The sequence below is a fragment of the Diaporthe citri genome (assembly GCF_014595645.1).
Source record: "Diaporthe citri strain NFHF-8-4 chromosome Unknown scaffold_2, whole genome shotgun sequence".
Taxonomy (NCBI): domain Eukaryota; kingdom Fungi; phylum Ascomycota; class Sordariomycetes; order Diaporthales; family Diaporthaceae; genus Diaporthe; species Diaporthe citri.
This window is the reverse complement of record NW_025064847.1, coordinates 3,051,905-3,072,972: the sequence shown is the minus strand read 5'-3', so window position 1 is coordinate 3,072,972 and position 21,068 is coordinate 3,051,905. Positions and strand designations below refer to the sequence as shown.

Sequence of the window (21,068 nt, the reverse complement as noted above, 5' to 3'; positions counted from 1 at the left end):
GTCCGAGAATCAGGTACAATTAGGAGGAAGGTGGTACTGGCGGGACTTGTCAAATGCCACATCACATGGACTGACATTGCATGGCTTCACATGTCCTCGCATGGCGTCGAAGCTCTCCTCCTGCCCCCCGCTCCCCGACAATCCTTTTCGGCGCGGTGCAGAGGCTGGCAGGAAAGCGCCAGCCCTTTTCGTTTCACGGCCCTTCCGGATCTGCGTGATGTGAATCAATGGCTGCGGCAACTACCGTGGGTTGCTCGGCTTGGCTTTCCGGGGGGGGGGGGTATTCCGCCAGTGCCATGCTCTAGGAGACGAGCACTCCTAGTAGACCTTGAAAGTTGTACGGCGAGATTAAAGGATCTACTCAGGTCGAAAGCCAATCGAGCATGGCGGCGTTGCGCAGGCAGGTGATGAGGCTCAAGTCCTGCACCAGAGAACACAAGCCTCTTGTGGTGGCTGGCGAGTTCAAACGGCCCGTCTGGTGGAGATTGACAGATCGCTCAAGCATCGGGATGCCATCTCTCGGCTCTCATCCGATGTCTTCCTCCTGTGTCGTCTGATGTGTGCGCAATCTAAACGCGACCTGGCTCCGGTCGTTCCGTTCTCACCTTGAACCGGGGGCGTGATAGGGGTGCTGGGAGGGCACGCCTGATGCCATGCCGCGTGCGATTGGAGAAGGATGTCTCGTTTGGCCTTTTGACAGGCGGCTGGCCGAGGTATCACCTGTCTTACGCCATCGTGTCCTGGCATGCTGCCAGCCAGGCCTTGCTTGCATTCATGGCATGGCGGCTGTTTGTATCAAGTGTCGTCTGCCATCTGGCTGACCCCCACAATGTTGCAACGGAGCCTCCAGATGCATATTCGACACACGGCAGATCGCTTTCGGCTAATTGCCCACATCGAGAAGGAACCCACAGCATCTTCAAGCTGCAGGCTGACGCATGTGCAGCAAGAAGTACTTTGTTGCTAAATACAGGTATGATGGGTCTTGCCAGTTGTCATACCACTGAATGAATATGCATACATACCCCATCTCGAACCTTGTAATCGTGATGCGAATGCGATCGTCCGGCTGGGGCAACGGTGGTCTGTTGATGCATTCACACGTATCGTATAGTGAGAACCTCTTCTAGGGCCCAACTGGCGGCTACCAGGCAGACAGGGTGGCAGACGGGCCAAAAGTGAGCAAACGGACAGATAAGAGAAGTGAAGCACTGTCCCAGCTCCCAAGTTGACGGACCTGACAATTGCTGGGTTGAGATCTGGGAGAGCATGTCAGAAAGACCATCCCAGAACTCTGTGTAGCAATGGCACTGCGGAGTACAGTGGATACCTAGGTACAATTTCAGGTACCGAGTATCTGTGCCCAGGCGATGAGATCTGGAGTCTCGCACCCTGGTCCCGGATCTTTAGCCCCGCCATCTGCTGTCGCCGAGCCCCACCAAGATTTCGACCGCAAAGCTCTTGATTGTACGTACCTGCGGCCGTGGCAGGCGGTCGTCGAACCAACTTGGGATCATTCAAACTCACAATGCCGGTGAGTACCGTCCCCTTTTCTCCCAGGTCCTTGGGTTGTCTCGCGATCGAACCAAGGCTCACGACGGCGGGTCTTGTGCACAGCTCATCATCGTAACCGGTCTGCCCACCGCGGGCAAGTCCACGAGGGCAAAGCAGCTGTACGACCACCTGGCCGAGAGGATACAGACCCAGCAGCAGGGCGCCAAGTACCGGCTACACCTTCTGTCCGACCAGACCCAGTCCATCAGCCGCACAGTATACGACCTCTCCCCCGAAAACCTGCCAGCACATACCCGCTCCGCCAATGCCTCGGAGAAAGATGCTCGCGCCTCACTGTCGAGCGCCGTCAAGCGCGTGCTGTCCACCCGCGACATCGTCATCCTCGACGGCCTGAACTACATAAAGGGCTGGCGCTACCAGCTCTACTGCGAGGCCAAGAACCTCAGCACGCCCAGCGTGCTCCTGCAGGTCGGGTGCCCCCCGGACAGGGCCAGGGCCGTCAACGAGGAGCGACTGCTCCGGCGGGAGGAGGCACTCACGGCGGGCAGGAGCGTGGCGGGCGACGACGAGGCGCCCGAGGGCGCGTACGAGCCGGCCAACTGGGAGAACCTCGTCTTCCGCTACGAAGAGCCCAACCCCATGAGCCGATGGGACAGCCCGCTCTTCACCCTGATCTGGGAGGACGACGAGGCCCAGACGAGGAAGGTCTTCGGCGAGATGTGGGAGGCCATTGCCGGCGAGGGCAGGAAGGTCATCAGACCCAACCAGTCGACGGTGCAGAGGAGCCGGGACGCGGGCGGCGACTACCTGTACGTGCTCGACAGGGAAACCCAGGATATCGTCAAGAAGATCCTGGAGCAGCAGCCGGATGAGGGCGGTGGCGAGATCAGCATATCGAAGAGCGGAGACTCCGGGGGCGAGATGCTGGTTGTGGAACTGCCGGGCAAGAAGGTTGGGCTGCCCCAGTTACAGAGGTACCGACGCGCGTATGTGAATATGAACAGGGGTGGCATTGGTCTCGAAGCTGTCGGGAACATGGCCGCCAGCAGGATGAGGGAGAGCTTTGTTGGGTACCTCAACGACGCTTTCGAGAAGGAAGAGTAGGTGACAAAGTGCTTGTACACTTTCGCTCAGGTTTCAATGTAATTATGATACCCTTTTCTGCCGAAGGTCTGTGGAAAGACGACTCCTGGAGTTCAAGGAAGCATGAGGTTATCTGCTTGGGCTAAGCATGCATCTGTCTATTGGCCAGCCTCTATCCCACCCACTGTCACGGGATGTCCAGCAACATCGCAGACATTCGAGGGTCTGCTAGTTGCGGCAAAATATGCGGGTCAAGATGTTGAATCTTGTCATTCAAATGAGTGTGGGATAAGTACAGAAGAATACTGCGAGACGACGTCGTCAAATCCACCATCCAGTCGCACCAACCGAACCATCTCAAGCTGGCATACCGGTCCGTTCACCTACTTCTTCCCACCAGCACCACCGCCCCCATTATTCCCCTGCGACCCCGTGTTCTGGCCAGCACCCGAGTTGGTGTTATGGGCGGCCCCGGATTGGGCTCGGGCGGCAAACCCACCCGAGCTCATGTCGCCGCCACCCTTGGCCTGCAGTTGACGATGTATCAGTCCTGCGCACCTCATCTCGGCGCCTTCGAATATCAGACGATGCCTAGCACGTGCTTACCTGGCTGCTCTGGATGCGAGATGCATCGCTCTGGGACATGGGATGCTTGTCGGGCATGGTGAATGTTCGATATTTTGGAGACTGGAATGGGATGGTGTTTACTTCAGGCTGCAGGGTCTGGAGGCTTTGGGAAGGAGGAGCGAATCTGGATGGCCTTGAGATGGTCTGCCGATTTATATAGGCGGAGCAAGGTAGCAGGCGCTGGTTGAGAAGCTTTCCTGCAGCATTGAGGCCTACCGGTCGACCATCAGAATGATGCTCTACAGATCTGGGAGGGTCGTTGCTTCTGCAACATGTTGTGAGGCTGTGCCCGCTCTGCAAGAATGCATCTTGCATCCAATTATGCTCTGGCATCGGAGTCATAGACGTCAGTATTATCTGATATCTCGTCTTCAACCTATCGAGAGAGCTTGTTGCGGTATGAATGTGGTAGTACTGAATACTGCCGGAGGCCTTCTACTGCGGGAGGCCATCCATCTCCGGATCCCTCCGTCTCCACGAGGCTTGACGGGACTGGCAGTTTTCAGCGGAACCCGATTTCCAGGCCAAGCGAGGTGATAGTGACCTTCTTCTCTAAGAATGAAAACAGCCCACAGTAACTACACAGTAGCCAAAAAAAAAAAAAAAAAAAAAAAGAGAGAGAGAATGTCTCGACGCTTTTCGCAGCATCCAACGCCTAGGCTGATATCCCACGGGCCTGAAGTTTTGCAGAGCGGTTTTCAATTCATCTGGAATTTCTGAGACCAGAGTAGGTCCTAGTGATGCAGAACGGCGAGAGATCCCGACAAAATTGGGTCGGCCACACCTACAACGTCTATTGTAAAGCGGTGCGCAGCAAGTGGATTCAGTACCAGAACTTGAACGAGCCTCTTCTCAGTGAGGAGACTACCTAACCAGGTACATCAATCTGTGCCTGGGTCGCGCAAAAGTCAACCAAGCTCGCCTCATCCCAGAATCCAAGAGTCTTCTGAGGGCGAACCGCGGAGATTTAGTTCCGGGACCATGATGTGCGCAACTCGTTCCTGCCTACGCCAAACCCTGGGCCAGGCTTCGAGGAGTCCAACGAGACTTCCATCCCAGAGAGCTCCTTTGGTAGGAGCGGCTTAGAGCCCAACCCGAACTTCTTCGCCTTGTTGAAGGGGGCTAATCTGATGTTGTTACTTTTCACACCACCGCATCGTTTAGGCAGCTTTACCATCCGTCACATCGAAAACATCGTCAGCCACGAAATTATTGGAACTTAACTCGTGAACATAGACGGACCACAATTGTCAGCCTTACATCCTGCCGATCCACCGATAAGATGCCTTCCACTCCTGTCACACCAACGGGCAGGACTCGCTGCTGCTTGGCCTGCCCCGGAGGCGAGAACGTCACTCCCAAGTCGGCCGTCAGCCAGGCCTCACCCTCTTATGGGTCGATGGGTCGCACTTTGGGGCATCGATCTCTGGACGCAGTCCGCTCTGTCAGGGGTTCCATAAAGGGCCGACGGGCACTGAACATGGCCACCAATGCCATCACAGCTACGTCGAGCACAAGTTGTTTGTCAAGCCCAGTAGGCTCTGCCACCAAGCAGAGGTGGTATGATTCCATTCGCTCGAGGAGTTCCCAGATACCGATGCCGAGCAGCCCGTCTTCATCGTCGCCGACTTTGAAACGACGGTTGTTCAAAACCGCCACCGTTGAAACTGACGAGAAATTGATGGCTGCGCCAGCTTGTGAGGGCGACGTCTCACCCACCGTCCTGGCAAGATCCCAAAGGTCTGCTCAAGCACAAGCACTTCGAACTCCCCTTCCGAAGCTTGACCTTCCGGGTCTCGACCCGGATCTGCGAAGGACTACGACCTTCAGAGCCTGTTCCGAAAAAGTCATCCAAGGTGAGCTTGCTCCTTGAATCCCTGATCTTGCTCCGTATTTCCGGTTGGTGGCACCAGCACACCGCTGACTGACTTCGGTAGACATTGGAAGGCAGTACGATGGCACAACGCATGGCTCCATGCCGAGGCTCGACGCAAACAGAGATATCATGTCAGCCACGGGCAGCATGAGACTCAGACGTGCTGAGGTTAAAATTAGGAACGTCTCTCAGGAACTCCAATCCATCTTGGGCATGAAGTGTGACGTCCATTATCCCTTGATCCCTTCGACGCCCTCCCACACTGAGCACTTCGAAGACACGGGAGCGGCACTTTCGAATTACTGCCTCAACAACATGCTCTACGGAAACTCAGACTACAGCAACATCATCCTCTGGACTTTCCACACCTCCATGACGTCGCCTTCCAAGGTACAACAAAGCTTCACCGTCCTTCCAAATTATCTCAAGCCGGACCGACATGCACTAGGCGCCACCTACCAGTGGGCAATAATCGTCTTCAGAAATGGTCCTGCCCCGAGCAGAGTGCCTTGTGTAGTAAGACAACAAGAAAAGGCTCTGCAAGCCGCGGTGGTCAAAGTCGTGAACATGGGCTATCACATTGACGTCTGGACCAAATCAGACAACTACTCCTGGAGAGAGGCCAAGCTGCAGGCTCTCGGCACTGGAGACTGCCAGGGCCCTGACCAGTCGCTTCGTGAGAAATACCAGGCAATGGTCGGTCACGGTATTCCAGGCTTCTCTTGCCACGAGATTCAGACCTTTGACGAAGTGTTGCGTATTCGAGACCCAAGCTTGGACTCGGGAGACTCCGAGAGTGTGTCGTCTGAGATTGCTCTGCAAAGCAAGCCTAAGACTGAAGGTGATCCTGGATGCGGATCCGACTGCGAGTCTGAATTTGGCGGCTTCCTCGAGCACCAGGAAGAGAGCATCTTACCGGACGGCTCAGAAGCCCAGTTCAAGCTTTATGATGACTCCCACATCAGCGGAGTCTCAGAGGACTTGGACATGGCGGCGAGATTGGGAGGGAAGACGGTCACATGATATGCTCAACACGAGACGATTCCGCTGCCAAGATGGACTGCGATGGTGCATTACACAGCGTCAACGAGGTCTGAAGTTCCCTTGTGTTCATGTATTATTCTTTCTGTCACTGACAAGCTTCGAGCTGGGGTGGTGACTCATCATCAGGGGCATTCAAGTATTTTTATCAGTGCAGGAGATGGGCACACCACGAGGACTGGTCTCGAGATGCAGATTCAACTGTTGGGTGTGTATGGAGAAGGGAAAGCCAGGGTGTCTTGTTTGTTTGTACACGCTCGTTGTCTCATTAGATATTTTCTCTGTACACACGGCCGTCGGTCCTCAACCGGCAGGCGCGAATTCACCATCGTCTCCATCTCCACGGCTTTTCTTAAAGCCTAGCCCTAGCTGAGTGTTCTTCTCTAGGGTCCGGTGAACATAGTCGTTCATGATCTTCCGCCGGATCAGAATGACTCTGGCGTCATCCGAGCCCCGCTGCACTAGGCTTTGAGAAATCATTTTATCGCTGACGGCAACGACCCTCTTGGCAACGTCAAGGAGTGACTTTCGTCCGGAATAGTCACGCTTCCAGGTCTCCTCAGGCGACTTGGAGGCTACAGCGGTGTCTGAGAAGCCTAGGGCATTCGTCGCCAGCCTCAGTGGCTCCCACACGCGGTCGATGGCGTTGAAGATCTGTCGGCCGAAGGCCAGCTTGGCCCTGGATTCGACCGGGTATTTGGATCTGTCGTCGAACTTGCGGTAGTTGCTCGTCGCGACCTGCAGATAGAGCTTCATGCACTCGGCGTCGGGCGTCCTCATCTTCTGCATCATGGCGTCGAAGATGACAGTTGCGTTCTCAAACGCCTTCTCGTTGTAGGCGTCAAAGTGGCATATCAGCAAGCCCCGCCTCACAACGAGGCCTTCGACCATCTCCGCGGGCATGCTCTCGATTGTCCGGGCTGCTTTACCGCTCGCGGCCCCGGTGGATAGGGAGTCGAGGTAGTGTTTGTAGTTCCACTTGTCTGGGACGATGCCGAACGTGCTCGTCAAGTAGTCCCAGTACCTTGCGGCCAGCTTTGTCCTCCTGCTCAGACCCAAGACTTTCATCACGAGCGATAGCGTGTTCTTGCCCGCCATCGGATTTGAGGGCCCTTGCAATTGCCGCTGTTGCTCTTGCTGTTGCGGCGGTTTCGGTTCTGGGGTCGGTTGTGGCTCGTCGTTCTGATCGCTGCCAGGTTTCTGCCCTGGGGCAGAGAGCTGCTCCTGGTCGAGCCTCGGTACACCAAGGACGTTCAAAAGCAAGGCGAGAATGGACTCGGTCTCCTTTGCGCCGCCGAGGAGCAACAGCCGACCCATCGCGCACATCAGCTCCTCGTCCATGATGATCTCGTTCTTCTTCCACCGGCTCATGACCTCATCCCACACCAACTTTCCTCGCTGGATGGTCGTTTCTATGCTCTTCTTCACAGCTTCACCATCCGCCCCGGACCCGTCCGGTAGATCCTTGTAATTGGAAGGTTGATGGCGAAGAGCATTTAGTATGATGGTGTAGGTCCAATTGTTTGGGGCGCGGGCCTTGTCGGCCGAGCGCAGCGTGACGAACATGGACTCGAGGTCCTGAGCTCGAGAGCAGACGTCGAGGACCGCGTTGAGGTGAGTGATGTTGGGCTTCAGCCGGCTGCTTGAGAGCATGGTGTTGTAAATCTTGAGGGCCTCGCCCACGGCAAGCTTGGGATGCTGGGACTCGGCGCAGCCTTTGAAGATAATAGTGTAAGTTTGCGCATTTGGAAGCTGAGCTCGCTTTTTCATCTGTGGCCATGATAATTAGCTTCAGGGAAGCGGGTATTATTTAAGAGATGGGCGTCTGATTGAAGGTCACCGACTTCATTGAACAGCTTGATAGCAGCGTGCAGCTTGTTATTCTTGAACTGGTACTCTATACAATGGTTCCAGCTGACCACACATTGCTTGTCCTTGCTTGCCTCCCGGGTCAACAATAGCGCCTTGTCGAAGTCGTTCTCCTTTAACTTCTTGACCACGTTGTCGGCTATGTGGTAGGGGTCTGTGGTGTACTGAAGCTCTTTCTTCATCGCTCGTTTCGCCCTTTCGAGCGCCTTCTTCTTGTCGGCTTGTCTATCTCCGGGTGTCTTCTGCCTCTCCACAGAGGCTTCGAATTGGGCGAAGCCATCTTCCTGGTCCGGTCCCTGTCGCAGAAACGAGCTCGTCACAAATTGTCTGGGGAGGACTGCCAGGCGGCTGTCGGCGTTTGGAGTTTGACGTAGGATAGAGGTCGACGTCCGCCTTGCACAGGCTCTGCAAACAAACATGACTGAGATCTCACACTATTAGGCGCATGATGTGGTGGGCAGCAATCAGTAGCCAGAAGGCGCATCTCGGGATAGGCAAAAAAAAGTTCGATTTGCTTGGACACCCCTGTTCCGTATGACATAGCATTCTCCGTTCCGTTGCTGAGCTGTCAGGGGTAGGCGGTGAATGACCGTTTTGATGACCCAAGCTCGACAGAACGGTCGGACCCGCCTGGAGCACACATGTTACAGGGATTCGCGTGTCAGCGTACTTGGGGGCACATCGCGTCTACAAGAGCATGGCGCGTCTCCCCTGCCACTTTAAATCGATGGCAGGTCTTGCGCACTCTTCGCTTCACACATGACTCCACCACCAAAATATGACCTCAGAATACCAATAGATTCTCCCTCACGTTTGGCCTCTCGGCCAATTGACCATCTCATTATCCCCAAGACTTGCCAGACAAGCGGTTCACTATGCCCAAAGCCGACAGGCGAGCCAAGCTCGCGCAGCTTGCTGCACTGCGAAAGGCTGGCAAGAAGACCTTTGACTCGTATGAGGTGGAGCAAGTCGAAGAACTATACGAAGAAGTTGACGAAGACCGCTACAAGAAGATCGTGCGAGAGCGTCTGAACCAGGACGACTTTGTTGTCGACGACAATGGCGAGGGTTACGCCGACGACGGCCGCGAGGACTGGGACCGTGTGCAGCAGTACCAGAGTGACAGCGAGGACGACTTTCCAATCCGGGGAAAGGAGAAGAAGAAGTGTGAGTATACCGGGATACTATGTACATAGATTCCACCTCTCTGACGCCTGAGCCACAGCCAAGAAGCAACGCGAGGAAGACCAATCCAAGCGAGACGCAACCGACCGGGATATTAGCGAGTTCTTCACCAAGGGCGCGACAAAGGCCCAGCCAAAAGCCAAGGTAGGAAGGAGATCAATGATCCGAGACTCGATGACATGCCTCTGACACGAGACAGACCATAAAAACCGAGGAGGATGACCAATTCCTTGCCAGCCTGTTGGGGGAAGTCGACCGGAACGTACCATCTGCCGCACCTCGCCAGTCCAAGAAGAGAGAGAGGTCACCTGAGAAACGCCGTACCCGAATTCCTTCGCCAGCGCCTGAGCTCAAGCGACCAGCAACAAAGAGGGCCAGGCGAAGCACCGAACCCGTGATCTCGACACCACAAGACGACGATACTTTCATGGGTGACGACGACGCCTTTCTCCCAGCTATGGATGATGACCTGCCTGCACCTCTCCCTGCGAATGATATCCCGACAAGCGACCCAGCCCCGTCGTCGCCAACAGTCGATGCAGTTGGGCGCAAGACGAAACCAACGGCTGAGACCGAGGCTGAAGACGATGAAGACGAGGACATGATGGAGTTCGCCCATGCCGGTGCCATCAACGCTGCTAGCGTCAACCTGACTGCGGCCAAGGTTCCCAAGAGGTTGATCAAGGCCGATCCATATCCTTCTCCTGCAAACTCATCACCGCCTCAGGGTCCAGCCGAGGCCGCAGTTGACTCTTCGGCATGGAACGACATCAACCAGCGCCTCAACGTCGTCAGCAGCTCTCCCGCAGAAACAAGAGGCATCAACAAAATAGACTACAAAGATGCAATCGAAGAGGATGGAAGTCTGAATATGTTCTGGACAGACTACACGGAAGTCAAGGGTAGCCTCTGCTTGTTCGGTAAAGTTTTGAACAAGAAGACACAGACGTACGTCAGTTGCTTCGTCAAGGTGGACAATATCTTGCGGAAACTCTTCTTCCTGCCGCGTCAAAATCGCGTGGAGCGCGGAGTGGAGACAGACGAGGAGGTTGGAATGATGGACGTCTACAAGGAAATCGACGCCCTTATGTCCAAGATGAACGTCGACATGTTCAAAATCAAGGCTTGCACGAGGAAATATGCTTTCGAGCTACCCGGGATACCGAAAGAGACACAGTACATGAAGCTCTTGTACCCATACACTAGTGAGTCGCCCTCCAGCCTGCATCGAGGGGACTGCACTGACACATCACAGGGCCCGCGATCGAGATGGGAACAACCGGTGAGACCTACTCGCACGTGTTTGGTACCAACACTGCTCTGTTTGAGCAATTCGTCCTGTGGAAGAACATCATGGGTCCTTGCTGGCTGAAGATCCAAGACGCCGATTTTGGTACACTCAAGAATGCTTCACACTGCAAGCTCGAGGTTCTCGCGGAGCATCCCAACATGATTTCCCTCTTGAGTGACTCGGACAATCTCGATGCTCCTCCGTTGACTGTGATGAGCATGGCAATGCGGACGACGTTCAACGTCAAGGACAACAAGCAGGAGATACTCTCCATCAGTGCCAGAATATACGAGAACATCTCTCTCAGCGACACAACACCAGCAGACAAACTACCATCCCGGACCTTCACACTCATCCGACCCAACGGCCCTGCATTTCCAGGGAGGGTTTGAGCAATTGGCGAAGACTCGAAAACGTGGCCTGATCAAGACTATGAAGCAAGAGTCCGAAATGCTGATGTTCTTCCTGGCACAAATCGATGTGGTGGACCCCGATGTGATACTTGGTCACCAGCTGGAAGGCGTTGATTACTCCGTCCTTCTCAGCCGGTTACGAGAGAAGAAGATACACCAGTGGTCTCGTCTCGGCAGACTCAGGCGGACCGAATGGCCATCATCCATAGGGAAGGTCGGTGGCAACGTGTTCGCTGAGCGCCAGATCATCGCTGGCCGCCTGCTCTGTGACCTTGCCAACGAAGCTGGCAAGTCGGCGATGTACAAATGTTCGACCTGGAGCTTAACGGAAATGTGCAGCCTCTATCTGTCTGGCGACAATAAGCGGAGAGATGTCGACAACGAAGCGGCTTTGAAGTCGTGGGCGAAGACAAAGGACGGCCTGATGGATTATGTCTCTCATGTGGAGACTGACACATACTTCATCACCGCCTTGGCACTCGGGGTCCAGCTCCTGCCACTGACCAAGATCCTGACTAACCTGGCTGGCAACTCTTGGGCAAGAACATTGACCGGTACGCGTGCAGAGCGAAACGAGTACATTCTGTTGCACGAGTTTCACCGCAATAAATACATCTGTCCTGACAAGCAGCCCTTCAAGGGACGACAACGCTTGGAGGATGAAAATGCCGAAGAGGAAGCTGGCGACGGCAAGAAGAAGGACAAGTACAAGGGTGGTCTCGTCTTCGAGCCCGAAAAGGGTCTTTACGACAAGTTCGTCCTGGTTATGGACTTCAATTCGCTGTATCCCTCCATCATCCAAGAGTTTAACATCTGCTTCACTACCGTGGAACGGTCTTCATTGGTGAGCAACCGATCTTGCCCGTCCCCTCCAACTCAATTCTTGGATTCAACTAACTCTGTGACAGTCTGAGGACGAGGAGGCTGTTCCCGAAGTCCCTACCGAACAAGACCAAGGCATCCTACCCAAGCTGATCGCCACTCTTGTTAGCCGCAGACGAGAGGTGAAGAAGTTGATGAAAGACAAGACCGCGACTACTGAACAGCTCGCAACGTGGGACATCAAACAACTTGCCCTGAAGCTGACGGCTAACTCTATGTACGGATGCTTGGGTTACAATAAGTCACGATTTTATGCGCGTCCTTTGGCTGTTTTGACAACATACAAGGGTCGTGAGATTCTCCGCAGTACGAAAGATCTCGCAGAGAGCAAATCTCTTCAGGTTATTTACGGTGATACCGACTCTGTCATGATCAATGCCAACGTCGACAACGTTAAAGATGCCTACAAGGTGGGCAACGAGTTCAAGAAAGCAGTCAACGAATCATACAGGTTGTTAGAAATCGACATCGACAACGTCTTCCGTCGCATTCTCCTCCAGGCCAAGAAGAAGTATGCCGCAATCAACATGATTGAGCAAGACGGCAAGTTCATCGAGAAGATGGAAGTCAAGGGCCTGGACATGAAACGACGAGAATACTGTGGTCTGTCCAAGGAGATCTCAAGTCGCCTCCTGAACGAGATTCTTTCCGGTGATGACACGGAAGTATCCATCCAGCGTATCCACGACTACTTGCGAGAGATCTCAGGCAAGATGCGTGAGCAGGCCATTCCTGTGCAAAAATACATCATCTTCACACAGCTCGGCAAAGCCCCCAAGGAGTACCCGAACGCCGACTCGATGCCACAGGTGCAGGTTGCTCTACGAGAACTCGCCAGAGGCAAGACGGTGAGGAAGGGCGATATCATCTCCTACATCATCACAGGTGACAGCAAGGGCTCCGAGACGGCTGCCAAGCGAGCGTATACCCCACAGGATGTCCTCAAGAAGGACTCTGGCTTGGTTCCGGACGTGGAATTTTACATTGGCAAGCAGATCTTCCCGCCTGTCGAGCGTCTCTGTGCCAACATTGTTGGCACCTCCACAGCGCAGCTGGCCGAGTGTCTAGGCCTTGACATCCGTCGCTATGCCAATAACGCCAACAATACGAACAGTGGCAACAGCAACGACCTCGAGATCCACCCCCTTGAGTCTCAGATTCCCGACGAGGTGCGCTTCTGCGGATGCACACGCCTACAGCTGCGTTGCCGCTCCTGCAAGAAGTCGTCGGCCTTCGAGGGTCTCCTCGCCAGTCCTGACCGGGTCGCACCCGCCGGCGTCGTCTGCGGCTCCTGCGGGGCCACCATTTCAACGCTCTCCGTGGTGGCACAGGTGGAGCGCGCGATCCGCACCGCGACCGCTGCATACTACGAAGGCTGGCTGGTGTGCGACGACAGCAGCTGCGCGAACCGCACGCGGCAGATGAGCGTCTATGGCAGCCGCTGCCTCGGGCCCAAGGGCCTGGCGCGCGACTGCCTGGGCCGGATGAGGTACGAGGTCTCGGAGCGGGACATCTACAACCAGCTCGTGTACTTTGCCAGCCTGTGGGACGTGGACAGGGCCAGGGCCAAGGCGGGCGGTGAGGGCGCGGTCCCGGACCGCGAGACGAGAGAGAAGATCCTCGCGCTGGCTGAGCACAACCGCACGAGGTTCGGGACGGTCAAGAGCGTTGTCGATAGGCATTTGGACAAGTGCGGACGGCAGTGGGTTGCGATGGACACGTTGTTTGCGAAGTTGGGTTTCACTGCTGCCTGAGCCAACAATTCTGTATCTCAAGTTGGATTGTTGTTCTTGGCGTTTTGATGATTTGCATTGGGGGCAAGACGCAGTGTCCGTTTTCCGCCATAATTTGGGTGACGAGGAGTTCAAGGGGCCTTTAGCAATTATGGTACTCGCATATGTCTTCATAATGTTCGTCTGTCCGAAGTGCATGTGGAATTGGGCCGATGCTCAAAGATCCCAACGTCTTAAATCTATGTCGCTAGGTATGCGATCAGCAGTCACTGTCTAGGAAAGGCTTCCCGGTCACTTGACTTGCAAGGTCGGTGAGATTTACGTGTCTTACGTGCGGAAGTACGTGTGTGGGAAATAATTACAAGGGCTTAAGAAGTTTCTTCACATTGCCCGAGACATCTGAACATCAGAATTGATTAATTGCTGCTGTGCTGCATCGTATAACATCTTCAAGTCCACAAGGGCAACACAACACATCAATAAGCAGAAGCACCTGTCCGATAATAGAAAGACAATCCCTCATTGCGGCTGCCGGCTTCTCCTCCCCGAATTAGATGTGATAGTCATCATGATATACACGGCGCTTCTCCCTCTTGAGAGGGGGATATTGCACCTCAAACCCTCTTCAGCCTGGAGCAGGAGACATTATCCACTGTTGGCGACCAGTGGTGGATCTCTCCTCTCCGTCAGCCCACTATCGCCTTCCTGCACCTTTCGTCGTTTTGGGGAGACTGCCTGAAGCCGGCAGCACCAGCGGCAGCAGCAAAATCGAGAAGAAAAAAACGCGTTCTGTAAACCCTGTGAACTCCGAGAAAATACCCTTGGACTACCACTGGATCGTTGCTCTCAATTACCTAATCCTAGCCTGGTCCGTTCCTGAGATATCCCGGCGCTTGATCGTGGCGTGTCTGGCAGTCTCTGCCCATTCATCACAAGCGTTCCATCGTTGTCCGTCATGATTTGACCTTCGATCCCAGTCGGTCCCGAGTAGAGTGGGTATTCCTCGTCCCTTGGCGGGGAAGACGGGCGGGCTCAGGTGGCAGAGAGCAACTGGACCCCATCACTGCATGGAAAAAGTCCAGAAATGAAGAATAAGAAGGTGAATGCGAGGGAAAGCCCATGTCTGAGATCGTGTCTGCAGACGAGCCTTCTGTCTATGCCGATAGAGGTATCATGGAAAAGGGGAAATCTGGCGAACTTTTGACACGTATTTTTTGACCCCGCCGTAAATGCAGAAACCGCCTGCCCAATTTAGGTGTGCAGAGAATGCTCTAATGCGTATTGCGAACATTGGAAAGATGAAAGAATCAGTCCGCCTCCTTCTTCTCGCCTCCAGCCGGAGCGGCCGGCTTAGCATGGTTGAGCGCTGGCGAGGCCGACACGGAAGGTGGTGATGCAGGGTTCTCCGACTCCATGTTGGCAAGAGCACTGGGCCTGGTGTTAGCATTGCTGTCTGACCTATGGGGGCTGGGGGTGCGTGGACTTACGCAAATGCATTCGTCGATGCCTGGGTGGGTGGGGTTCCAGTCCGCGACGAGGCTCCCGAGTCCTCGGCACCACGAGCTAGTGCGCCACCTGGGCCCAACCTGGTGTTACGCCCGCTGCTGCTGCGGGAGTTGAACATGGACGTCGGCCCGAGGGTGACGTTGCCACTAGCAGTTCTTGATGCGGAACCCTTCAGGCGGCGCAGATCATCCATACCCACGTGGTTCGAGGTGGGCTGCTGGAACTGCAGCGAGTTCCTTGCATCGCCGCGTCCACCCGGATGGGAACGGCCGCCAGCCTGGCCACGGTAACTGCTTCTCGCATTCTCGGCAGCCTTCTGGGCCGCAGCAGCCTCCGCCTGTTGGTGGTTAGCATCAGATCGAGGGGATACTTCAAGGAGTTTGAGCGTTGCACAGCGTGCACTTACCTCTGCGCGGATCTCCTCTCGTGTCTTGGGGCCCTTGAGGCCGTCCTTGGACTGCCACCTGTCCCTTCGCAAGTCCATGATATCCATGAGCATGAACTGGAGTCGGCTTGGCAAATCTGGTGTTTCAACCAAGGTGGAGATGCGCTCGAAGTAGGCGTTCATCATCATCATACCCTTCTCGGTACTGTCGAGACTGGCACCAATTGTGCGCAGCAGCTTGCTGAGTGACTCGATCTCAGCCTCGTCGGGTTCGCCCTGGAAGTCGAGAAGCTTTCGGACACATTCGTGCATGATGCGCTCCGTGAGCATACCAAGCTTGAAGAGCTCGCCAATGAACTGAACCAGACCGAGCCCACGACGCTTGATAGCCATGGCCTTGTAGTATTCGTCGGACAGCATGGCAGTCTCCTTGGACTCGCCCTCTTTGGGCTTGGGCATCTCCACTGCCCACCCATGCTCGAAGTCTTCTTGACACCTGTTCAGGAGGTACTTTCGGAAGAGAGCACCGCCGCTGACGACGTTCCCGTTCTTGTCCGTGATAGTGACATCCTTGACCTCGGGGCTCATCGTCTCCAGCATGCGCTTGCAAAACTTGGCATACATTGCAGCCCAGTGCGCCTCGTCTGTTGCCTTTTCAAAGGTAAGCTGGATGACCTGCCTAAGAGTGCGACCATCCTGCTCGTCCTTGGACTGTGCCGCAATCTCAAGGATTTGGTTCGAGATCTTCTCGAAGTTCTCGGGGGTCATCTTGTTGAGGTTAGACTTGACCTTGCGCTGGACAGTCTCGGGGTCCATGTGGCCGGGAGCCTCTGCGTTCTGAGCAGCAGCCCTGCCGACGCTCTTTGGCTTCCAGCCCGTAGCCGTAGTCTGGATAGGCTTCAGATCCATGCCCGCGGTAAGAGGCATGGTCTTACTAAGCTTAGCTTCTTGGGCGGCGTCGAAGCCTCCACGCTTGCTACCTCCACCGCCGCCACCACGCTGCGAGCGGCTGCCCGAGCGAGAACCGGACTGAGCCAAGTTGGACGATGATGTGCGCGACATCTGGCTGCCCCCGAAAGAGCCACCCCGGAAGGAAGAGATGGGGCCTCCGATGGCTGGACGCGGAATCTGTCCTTGAGACATGGCAAATCGCTGCTCCGATGTTGTGTTGGGCGGGAGCGGCTTTCCGGCAGGCTGCGCGAATGCGCCAAAAGCCCCAGGTTGGCCTCTAGATCCCTGGCGACCACTGGCACCGGCAGGTGTCCTGACAGATGCGGACCGCGAGCCATCGGAGTCGCCAATCAAGCTCTTAACTTGCTGCGAGAACTCGGTGGATGGCTGCTCCGTGAAGACCTTCTGGAACTGCAGCAGGAATGCTGAATCGTACTTGAACGAGCCACCCTTCTTTGCCACGGCGGCATTGACAGCCGGATTTGGGCTGGCGATGCCATTGGGGTACTTGACCTCGTCTTTGACCGTCAGGAACCGAGCAGACTTCAGAGCCTGCATCGCTGCGGTTGGCGGGGCTGGCTCGACGCTGTTCGTCTTGAGGGGTGCAAGGTTCAGCGCTGCTGGTTTGGGCTTGCCGGTAGACTTGGCCGACGATGGCGCTGAGCCAATGAGAGATGTGTCCTTGTTGCTTATGATCGTGAGTTTGGAGGTGTCCTCAGTGCTCTTCTGCGAAGCGTTCAAGTCCGAAATCTTCTTCGTCAGGACTTCTGACATCGACTGGGACTGACCGCCCTCGGCCGCCAGACGTTCCTTCTCGCGGGCCTTCTCCTTCTCTTCTTCAAGGCGTTCCATCTCTCGCTCTTGCTCTCTGAGCTTCGCATCGTTCGCGGCAGCGTCCGCGAGGCGTTTCTCGTCCGCCTTCTTCTTTTCGGCTTCCTTCTCGAGTTGCTTCTTGGCCGTGATCTTTGCCTGCTCCTCTTCACGGAGCCTATCTTCCTCTTCCATTTCTCTGATCATTCTCTCCATGTACTCTTCTTCGGTCTCCTTTGGTGTCTCCTCAGCCTTGGCAGCATCGGCCTTCTTCTGTTCCTCGGCCTTGGCCTTTGCCTCTTGCTCTGCCTTGGCAGCTGCTTCTTGCTCTGCCTTTGCAGTCGCTTCGGCCGCCGCCTTGGCCTTTGCTTCTTCCTCAGCTTTCGCTTTGGCTGCCTCCTCGGCCTGCTTGGCTTCAGCCTCGGCCTTGGCTTTCCTTGCGGCTTCTTCGGCGGCCTTGGTTTCTTCGGCGGCCTTCTTCTCGGCCTCTGCGCGCTCTTCCTCCTTTCTCTGCGCATCCTCCTTGGCCTTCGCCTCGGCCGCAGCCTCGTCATCTGGCTTGGAAGCATCACCTTCCTTGGACTTCTTTACCTGTTCCAGGAACGCAGCCTTGATCTCGTCCGGCTTGGCTGTGGAGAGGCTTTCGGTGCGGCCATGCGAGGCGGGAGTAGTGGCCTTGGGCGGAGGCGTTGGTGTCGACGCAATGACAGGGGGGGTCCTGGACTGTTGGGTGCTGGGCGCTGGGGACGCAGGGGCCTTGAGGACGTTGAAGTTGACCACCTCACCTTGGGCGTTCTTGATGGTAACTCCGGACTTCTTTGGCTTCTGGAACTGGGTCTGGCTAGGAGTCGACGAGCCGGTAGGTGCTTTAGGCTGGGAGCCATGAGCCTGGGGAGTCCCGGAGACGACCATAGGGCCCTGATTCTGGCCTGTGCTAGAGGCGGGCCGCTCTGACAACTGTGAGTTATTACGCGACATGGGCTGGCCTTGCGGAGGGGCGAATTGTCCAGTACCGTATTGGAGTGGCATGCCAGCAGGGGCGGGCGACGCTGGAGGGTACATGTTCTGAGGGTGGAAAGGCTGCTGGGGGTATTGGGGCACGCCCATGTAAGCCCTGCTATCGTATGCACCCGGGTAAAAGTTCTGTTTTGATGCAGTCAGCATCCGCTCAACGCGCTCAAAGCCGCCATTTGGGCCTGGCGAAAGATCCAGGCCGTTTTCACTCAAGAGAAGGAGGGGGGAACTATGAAAAGGCAGTTGCTGGTCAAGAGACGGAGCTCGGCCACGCAGAGGCCCGCGGTCGGACGTCGAATCACGACGCTTGCTCATGCGGCGATTTCTTCCGGGGATCTCCTGCCTTGAATTTGAAAAAGAAGAATCCGGCTGCCGGTGATGAGATGGTCTATTCTCTGAATCCCAGCGAGCGCCCTTCTTCTTGTGAGGTTTTGAGAATGGGGGGAAGATGTCTTGACAGATGGGGAGCTTTACATGTGGGGGGTAGCCGCTTTGCTGTTGAAAGCCACCCTGTTGTGCGTATCCGCTCATGGGCGGTGGGTACTGCTGACTGTAGCCCTGGGCGGGAGGGACAGGCATGGCAGCGTTCATGTTCGGTGTGCCTTGGCCAGGCATCACCGGGGTGAGGGCAGGGCTGCCTCGTGCAGGCTGTGGTGAGTTGTGGTATCCACCACCACGAGGGTTGAACTGCTGTGGAGGCATTCCGCCGCGACCTTGGCCTCTGAAGGACTGGTTCGTGTTGGGCGGGAACCCTTGGTGGTTGGGGTACTGGTGGTTGTTGTACCCGCCACCGCGGCCGCCTCGTCCACCGCCAAATCCCCCTCGAGTCGGGGCCGGACCATGATGGCCCATGTCACTGTGCTGGGACACGGCCGAATCGCGTCTGGCGTGGAAGGACATTTGCGACATCGAGTTTGGGCGTCCGCCCATACGCTGTAGATGTGTCAGCGCATTCTGAAGCTTTCTGGAAGGAGATACGGGGAAGGGGCCACCGGCGCCGGCGAGCCGAGCCTGCTGAATACTTACATCGCCTTCGTTGGTGAAACTGCCAATCTTGAAGGTGTTCTCGGTATTACCAGGCCGTCCACCACTTGTGATGTTCTGCGGGATGGGCGAAGGGCTGGGGTGTGGTGAGGGGCCTCGTCCAGGTATGTTTACTGGCGCGGATGCGTTGGGCTGGGGGGTGCTGTGTGGCATGGCAGGAGACGCCTCAGCGTAGCCGAATTGCAGTCCCGGGGGCTTGTTGCTCACGGCACCTCCGTTCGCCAAGTAGCTGGTAGGGCCGTTGGGCGGGATGGTGACAGAACCATTGCGGGCGTGGTCGCCAGAGCCTCCGTTGAGGTTGGGCGTGGCGGCGACAGTCGGGACGGCGGGGACAGCGGGAGTAACAGAAGGCCGACCGTTCACGTTTGAGGCTGACGGGGACGGGGCATTCTGAGGAGCGGCTGCCGAGGAGCCAGCCACCGCGGAGGGGTTGGCAGCTCCCACGACGAGGGGCGTCGAAGCAGACTTCTTCACGGCACTAGCGGTACCAACGGCAGAGGCATACGAAGGAGCCGTCGAGGCAGCAGTGGTGTTCGGCGCCGGGGTTGTGTTGGGTTGACTCGCAGTGGAAGTCATATGTGATACCGGGTCGTCTGGAGACGGTGACACTTGTGGTATGGTTCGCGCGATCGAGTGGGAGGGGTGTGTTGGTTTGGATTGGGTTGATGAAGACGATAGCTGTCGACGAAAGCCAAGCCTCGATGTGATGATCGGGGGCGGACAGACGAGCGATCGACTGTTGGCGAGGTGTCGTTTGACTAGGCGCGAGAGTCAAGAAGAGAAAGGCGCTGCCGTGAACCAGTCGCGAAGTGAATCTGACCGATTGAAATGCAGATCAAATCCGACCTGACCAAGGGGTTGTGGATGAGAAATATTCCTGACTTGTTGCGGACGCTGGGTCACTGTCAAGGAGTGAAGTGAAGGCGAGGGCAGGGCTGTTTCGCCGCTGCGTGTCGACTCTGGCCGAGATGGACGAACGGGATGGGAACCGTTCGGCGGATGGGGTCGCTTGGGTAAGCCTTTGACCTGTGCTCGCTCGCTCGCAATCGAAGAGGGACGACTGGGACGAGGAGGGGAGGGAGAAATGGAATGCAGCGACTCGACGAGAGAGACCTGCAAGACCAAATCAAAAGGAAAAACAAGATTATCTACCACTACCTTTCCTAGGGATGGAGGTTGGTGGCGATGGAGGGGGGTTGTTCTGGTTGATGATGGAGAGGGAAAAGAGAGAGAGAGGGAGAAACTCTGGTCTCAAATTTTTCTGCCCTGGTTGAGGTGCAATGGGCGAACGGGCACACACGGCAAGCCAGCCAGCCAGCCGGCGAAAGGGCGATAAAAGGTTTTGGGTGGTTATCTCTTTTTTTTGGGCAGGGAAAGCGCGAGCTTGGGGCTTCGCGGCGCTGGCACTGGAGTGGTGAGGCAAGGCTGCTGATTGGCTGGATGACGTCCGAGACTCCACTAAACCTGAGGTACAGTTGAAGTTGTGGTAGGTCCTGTTTTACAGCAGGCCCTTCCTACCTAGATACCTAACATCCTAGGGCCCAGGCGCATTACTCCCAATTGTTTTTGTGCTGGCCAGCCAGCCAGCCAGTCACCTGTGCAGTTACCACTTCTCTCCTTTGCTGTCACTGAACTGACTGCAGGTTTCGAGTAAATTTGTCTGTGCCTTCCACACCCACGCAGACAACCCACACAGACATTACTCCTCCACCCGCACAAAAAGTCTCACCTTGGGAGGCTTGACTTTGCCAACCAATCAATCACAAGCCAACACAAAAAAAAAGTCAATGACTCCAAGTAATCCATGTCTTTCTGGGATGACTGCAGGACAGACTGGCAGCTG

General features: G+C 55.9%; 6 protein-coding genes across 6 annotated transcripts; 3 read left to right on the top strand and 3 right to left on the bottom strand.

Moving 5' to 3' along the window:
• Window positions 1-1,528: 1,528 nt before the first annotated feature.
• On the top strand, window positions 1,529-2,619 carry INS49_006446 (uncharacterized protein; the record flags this gene model as incomplete). Its single annotated transcript, XM_043167218.1, has 2 exons — window positions 1,529-1,534; window positions 1,618-2,619. 2 exons carry the CDS (start codon window positions 1,529-1,531, stop codon window positions 2,617-2,619), a joined length of 1,008 nt encoding a protein of 335 aa, XP_043028362.1.
• A 362-nt stretch (window positions 2,620-2,981) lies between these two features.
• Window positions 2,982-3,261, bottom strand: INS49_006445 (uncharacterized protein; the record flags this gene model as incomplete). The annotated part of the gene is made up of 2 exons (XM_043167217.1): window positions 2,982-3,125; window positions 3,205-3,261. 2 exons carry the CDS (start codon window positions 3,259-3,261, stop codon window positions 2,982-2,984), a joined length of 201 nt encoding a protein of 66 aa, XP_043028361.1.
• A 1,444-nt stretch (window positions 3,262-4,705) lies between these two features.
• On the top strand, window positions 4,706-6,124 carry INS49_006444 (uncharacterized protein; the record flags this gene model as incomplete). Its single annotated transcript, XM_043167216.1, has 2 exons — window positions 4,706-5,081; window positions 5,163-6,124. The coding sequence occupies 2 exons, from the start codon at window positions 4,706-4,708 to the stop codon at window positions 6,122-6,124; spliced, it is 1,338 nt and encodes a 445-aa protein (XP_043028360.1).
• Window positions 6,125-6,445: 321 nt separating this feature from the next.
• INS49_006443 (uncharacterized protein) lies at window positions 6,446-8,693 on the bottom strand (the record flags this gene model as incomplete). Its single annotated transcript, XM_043167215.1, has 3 exons — window positions 6,446-7,857; window positions 7,983-8,307; window positions 8,682-8,693. 3 exons carry the CDS (start codon window positions 8,691-8,693, stop codon window positions 6,446-6,448), a joined length of 1,749 nt encoding a protein of 582 aa, XP_043028359.1.
• Window positions 8,694-8,886: 193 nt separating this feature from the next.
• On the top strand, window positions 8,887-13,536 carry INS49_006442 (uncharacterized protein; the record flags this gene model as incomplete). The annotated part of the gene is made up of 6 exons (XM_043167214.1): window positions 8,887-9,178; window positions 9,237-9,340; window positions 9,396-10,401; window positions 10,452-10,873; window positions 10,926-11,744; window positions 11,809-13,536. The coding sequence occupies 6 exons, from the start codon at window positions 8,887-8,889 to the stop codon at window positions 13,534-13,536; spliced, it is 4,371 nt and encodes a 1,456-aa protein (XP_043028358.1).
• A 1,286-nt stretch (window positions 13,537-14,822) lies between these two features.
• INS49_006441 (uncharacterized protein) lies at window positions 14,823-19,801 on the bottom strand (the record flags this gene model as incomplete). Its single annotated transcript, XM_043167213.1, has 5 exons — window positions 14,823-14,943; window positions 15,003-15,358; window positions 15,428-18,310; window positions 18,656-19,114; window positions 19,208-19,801. The coding sequence occupies 5 exons, from the start codon at window positions 19,799-19,801 to the stop codon at window positions 14,823-14,825; spliced, it is 4,413 nt and encodes a 1,470-aa protein (XP_043028357.1).
• Between the last annotated feature and the right edge of the window lie 1,267 nt (window positions 19,802-21,068).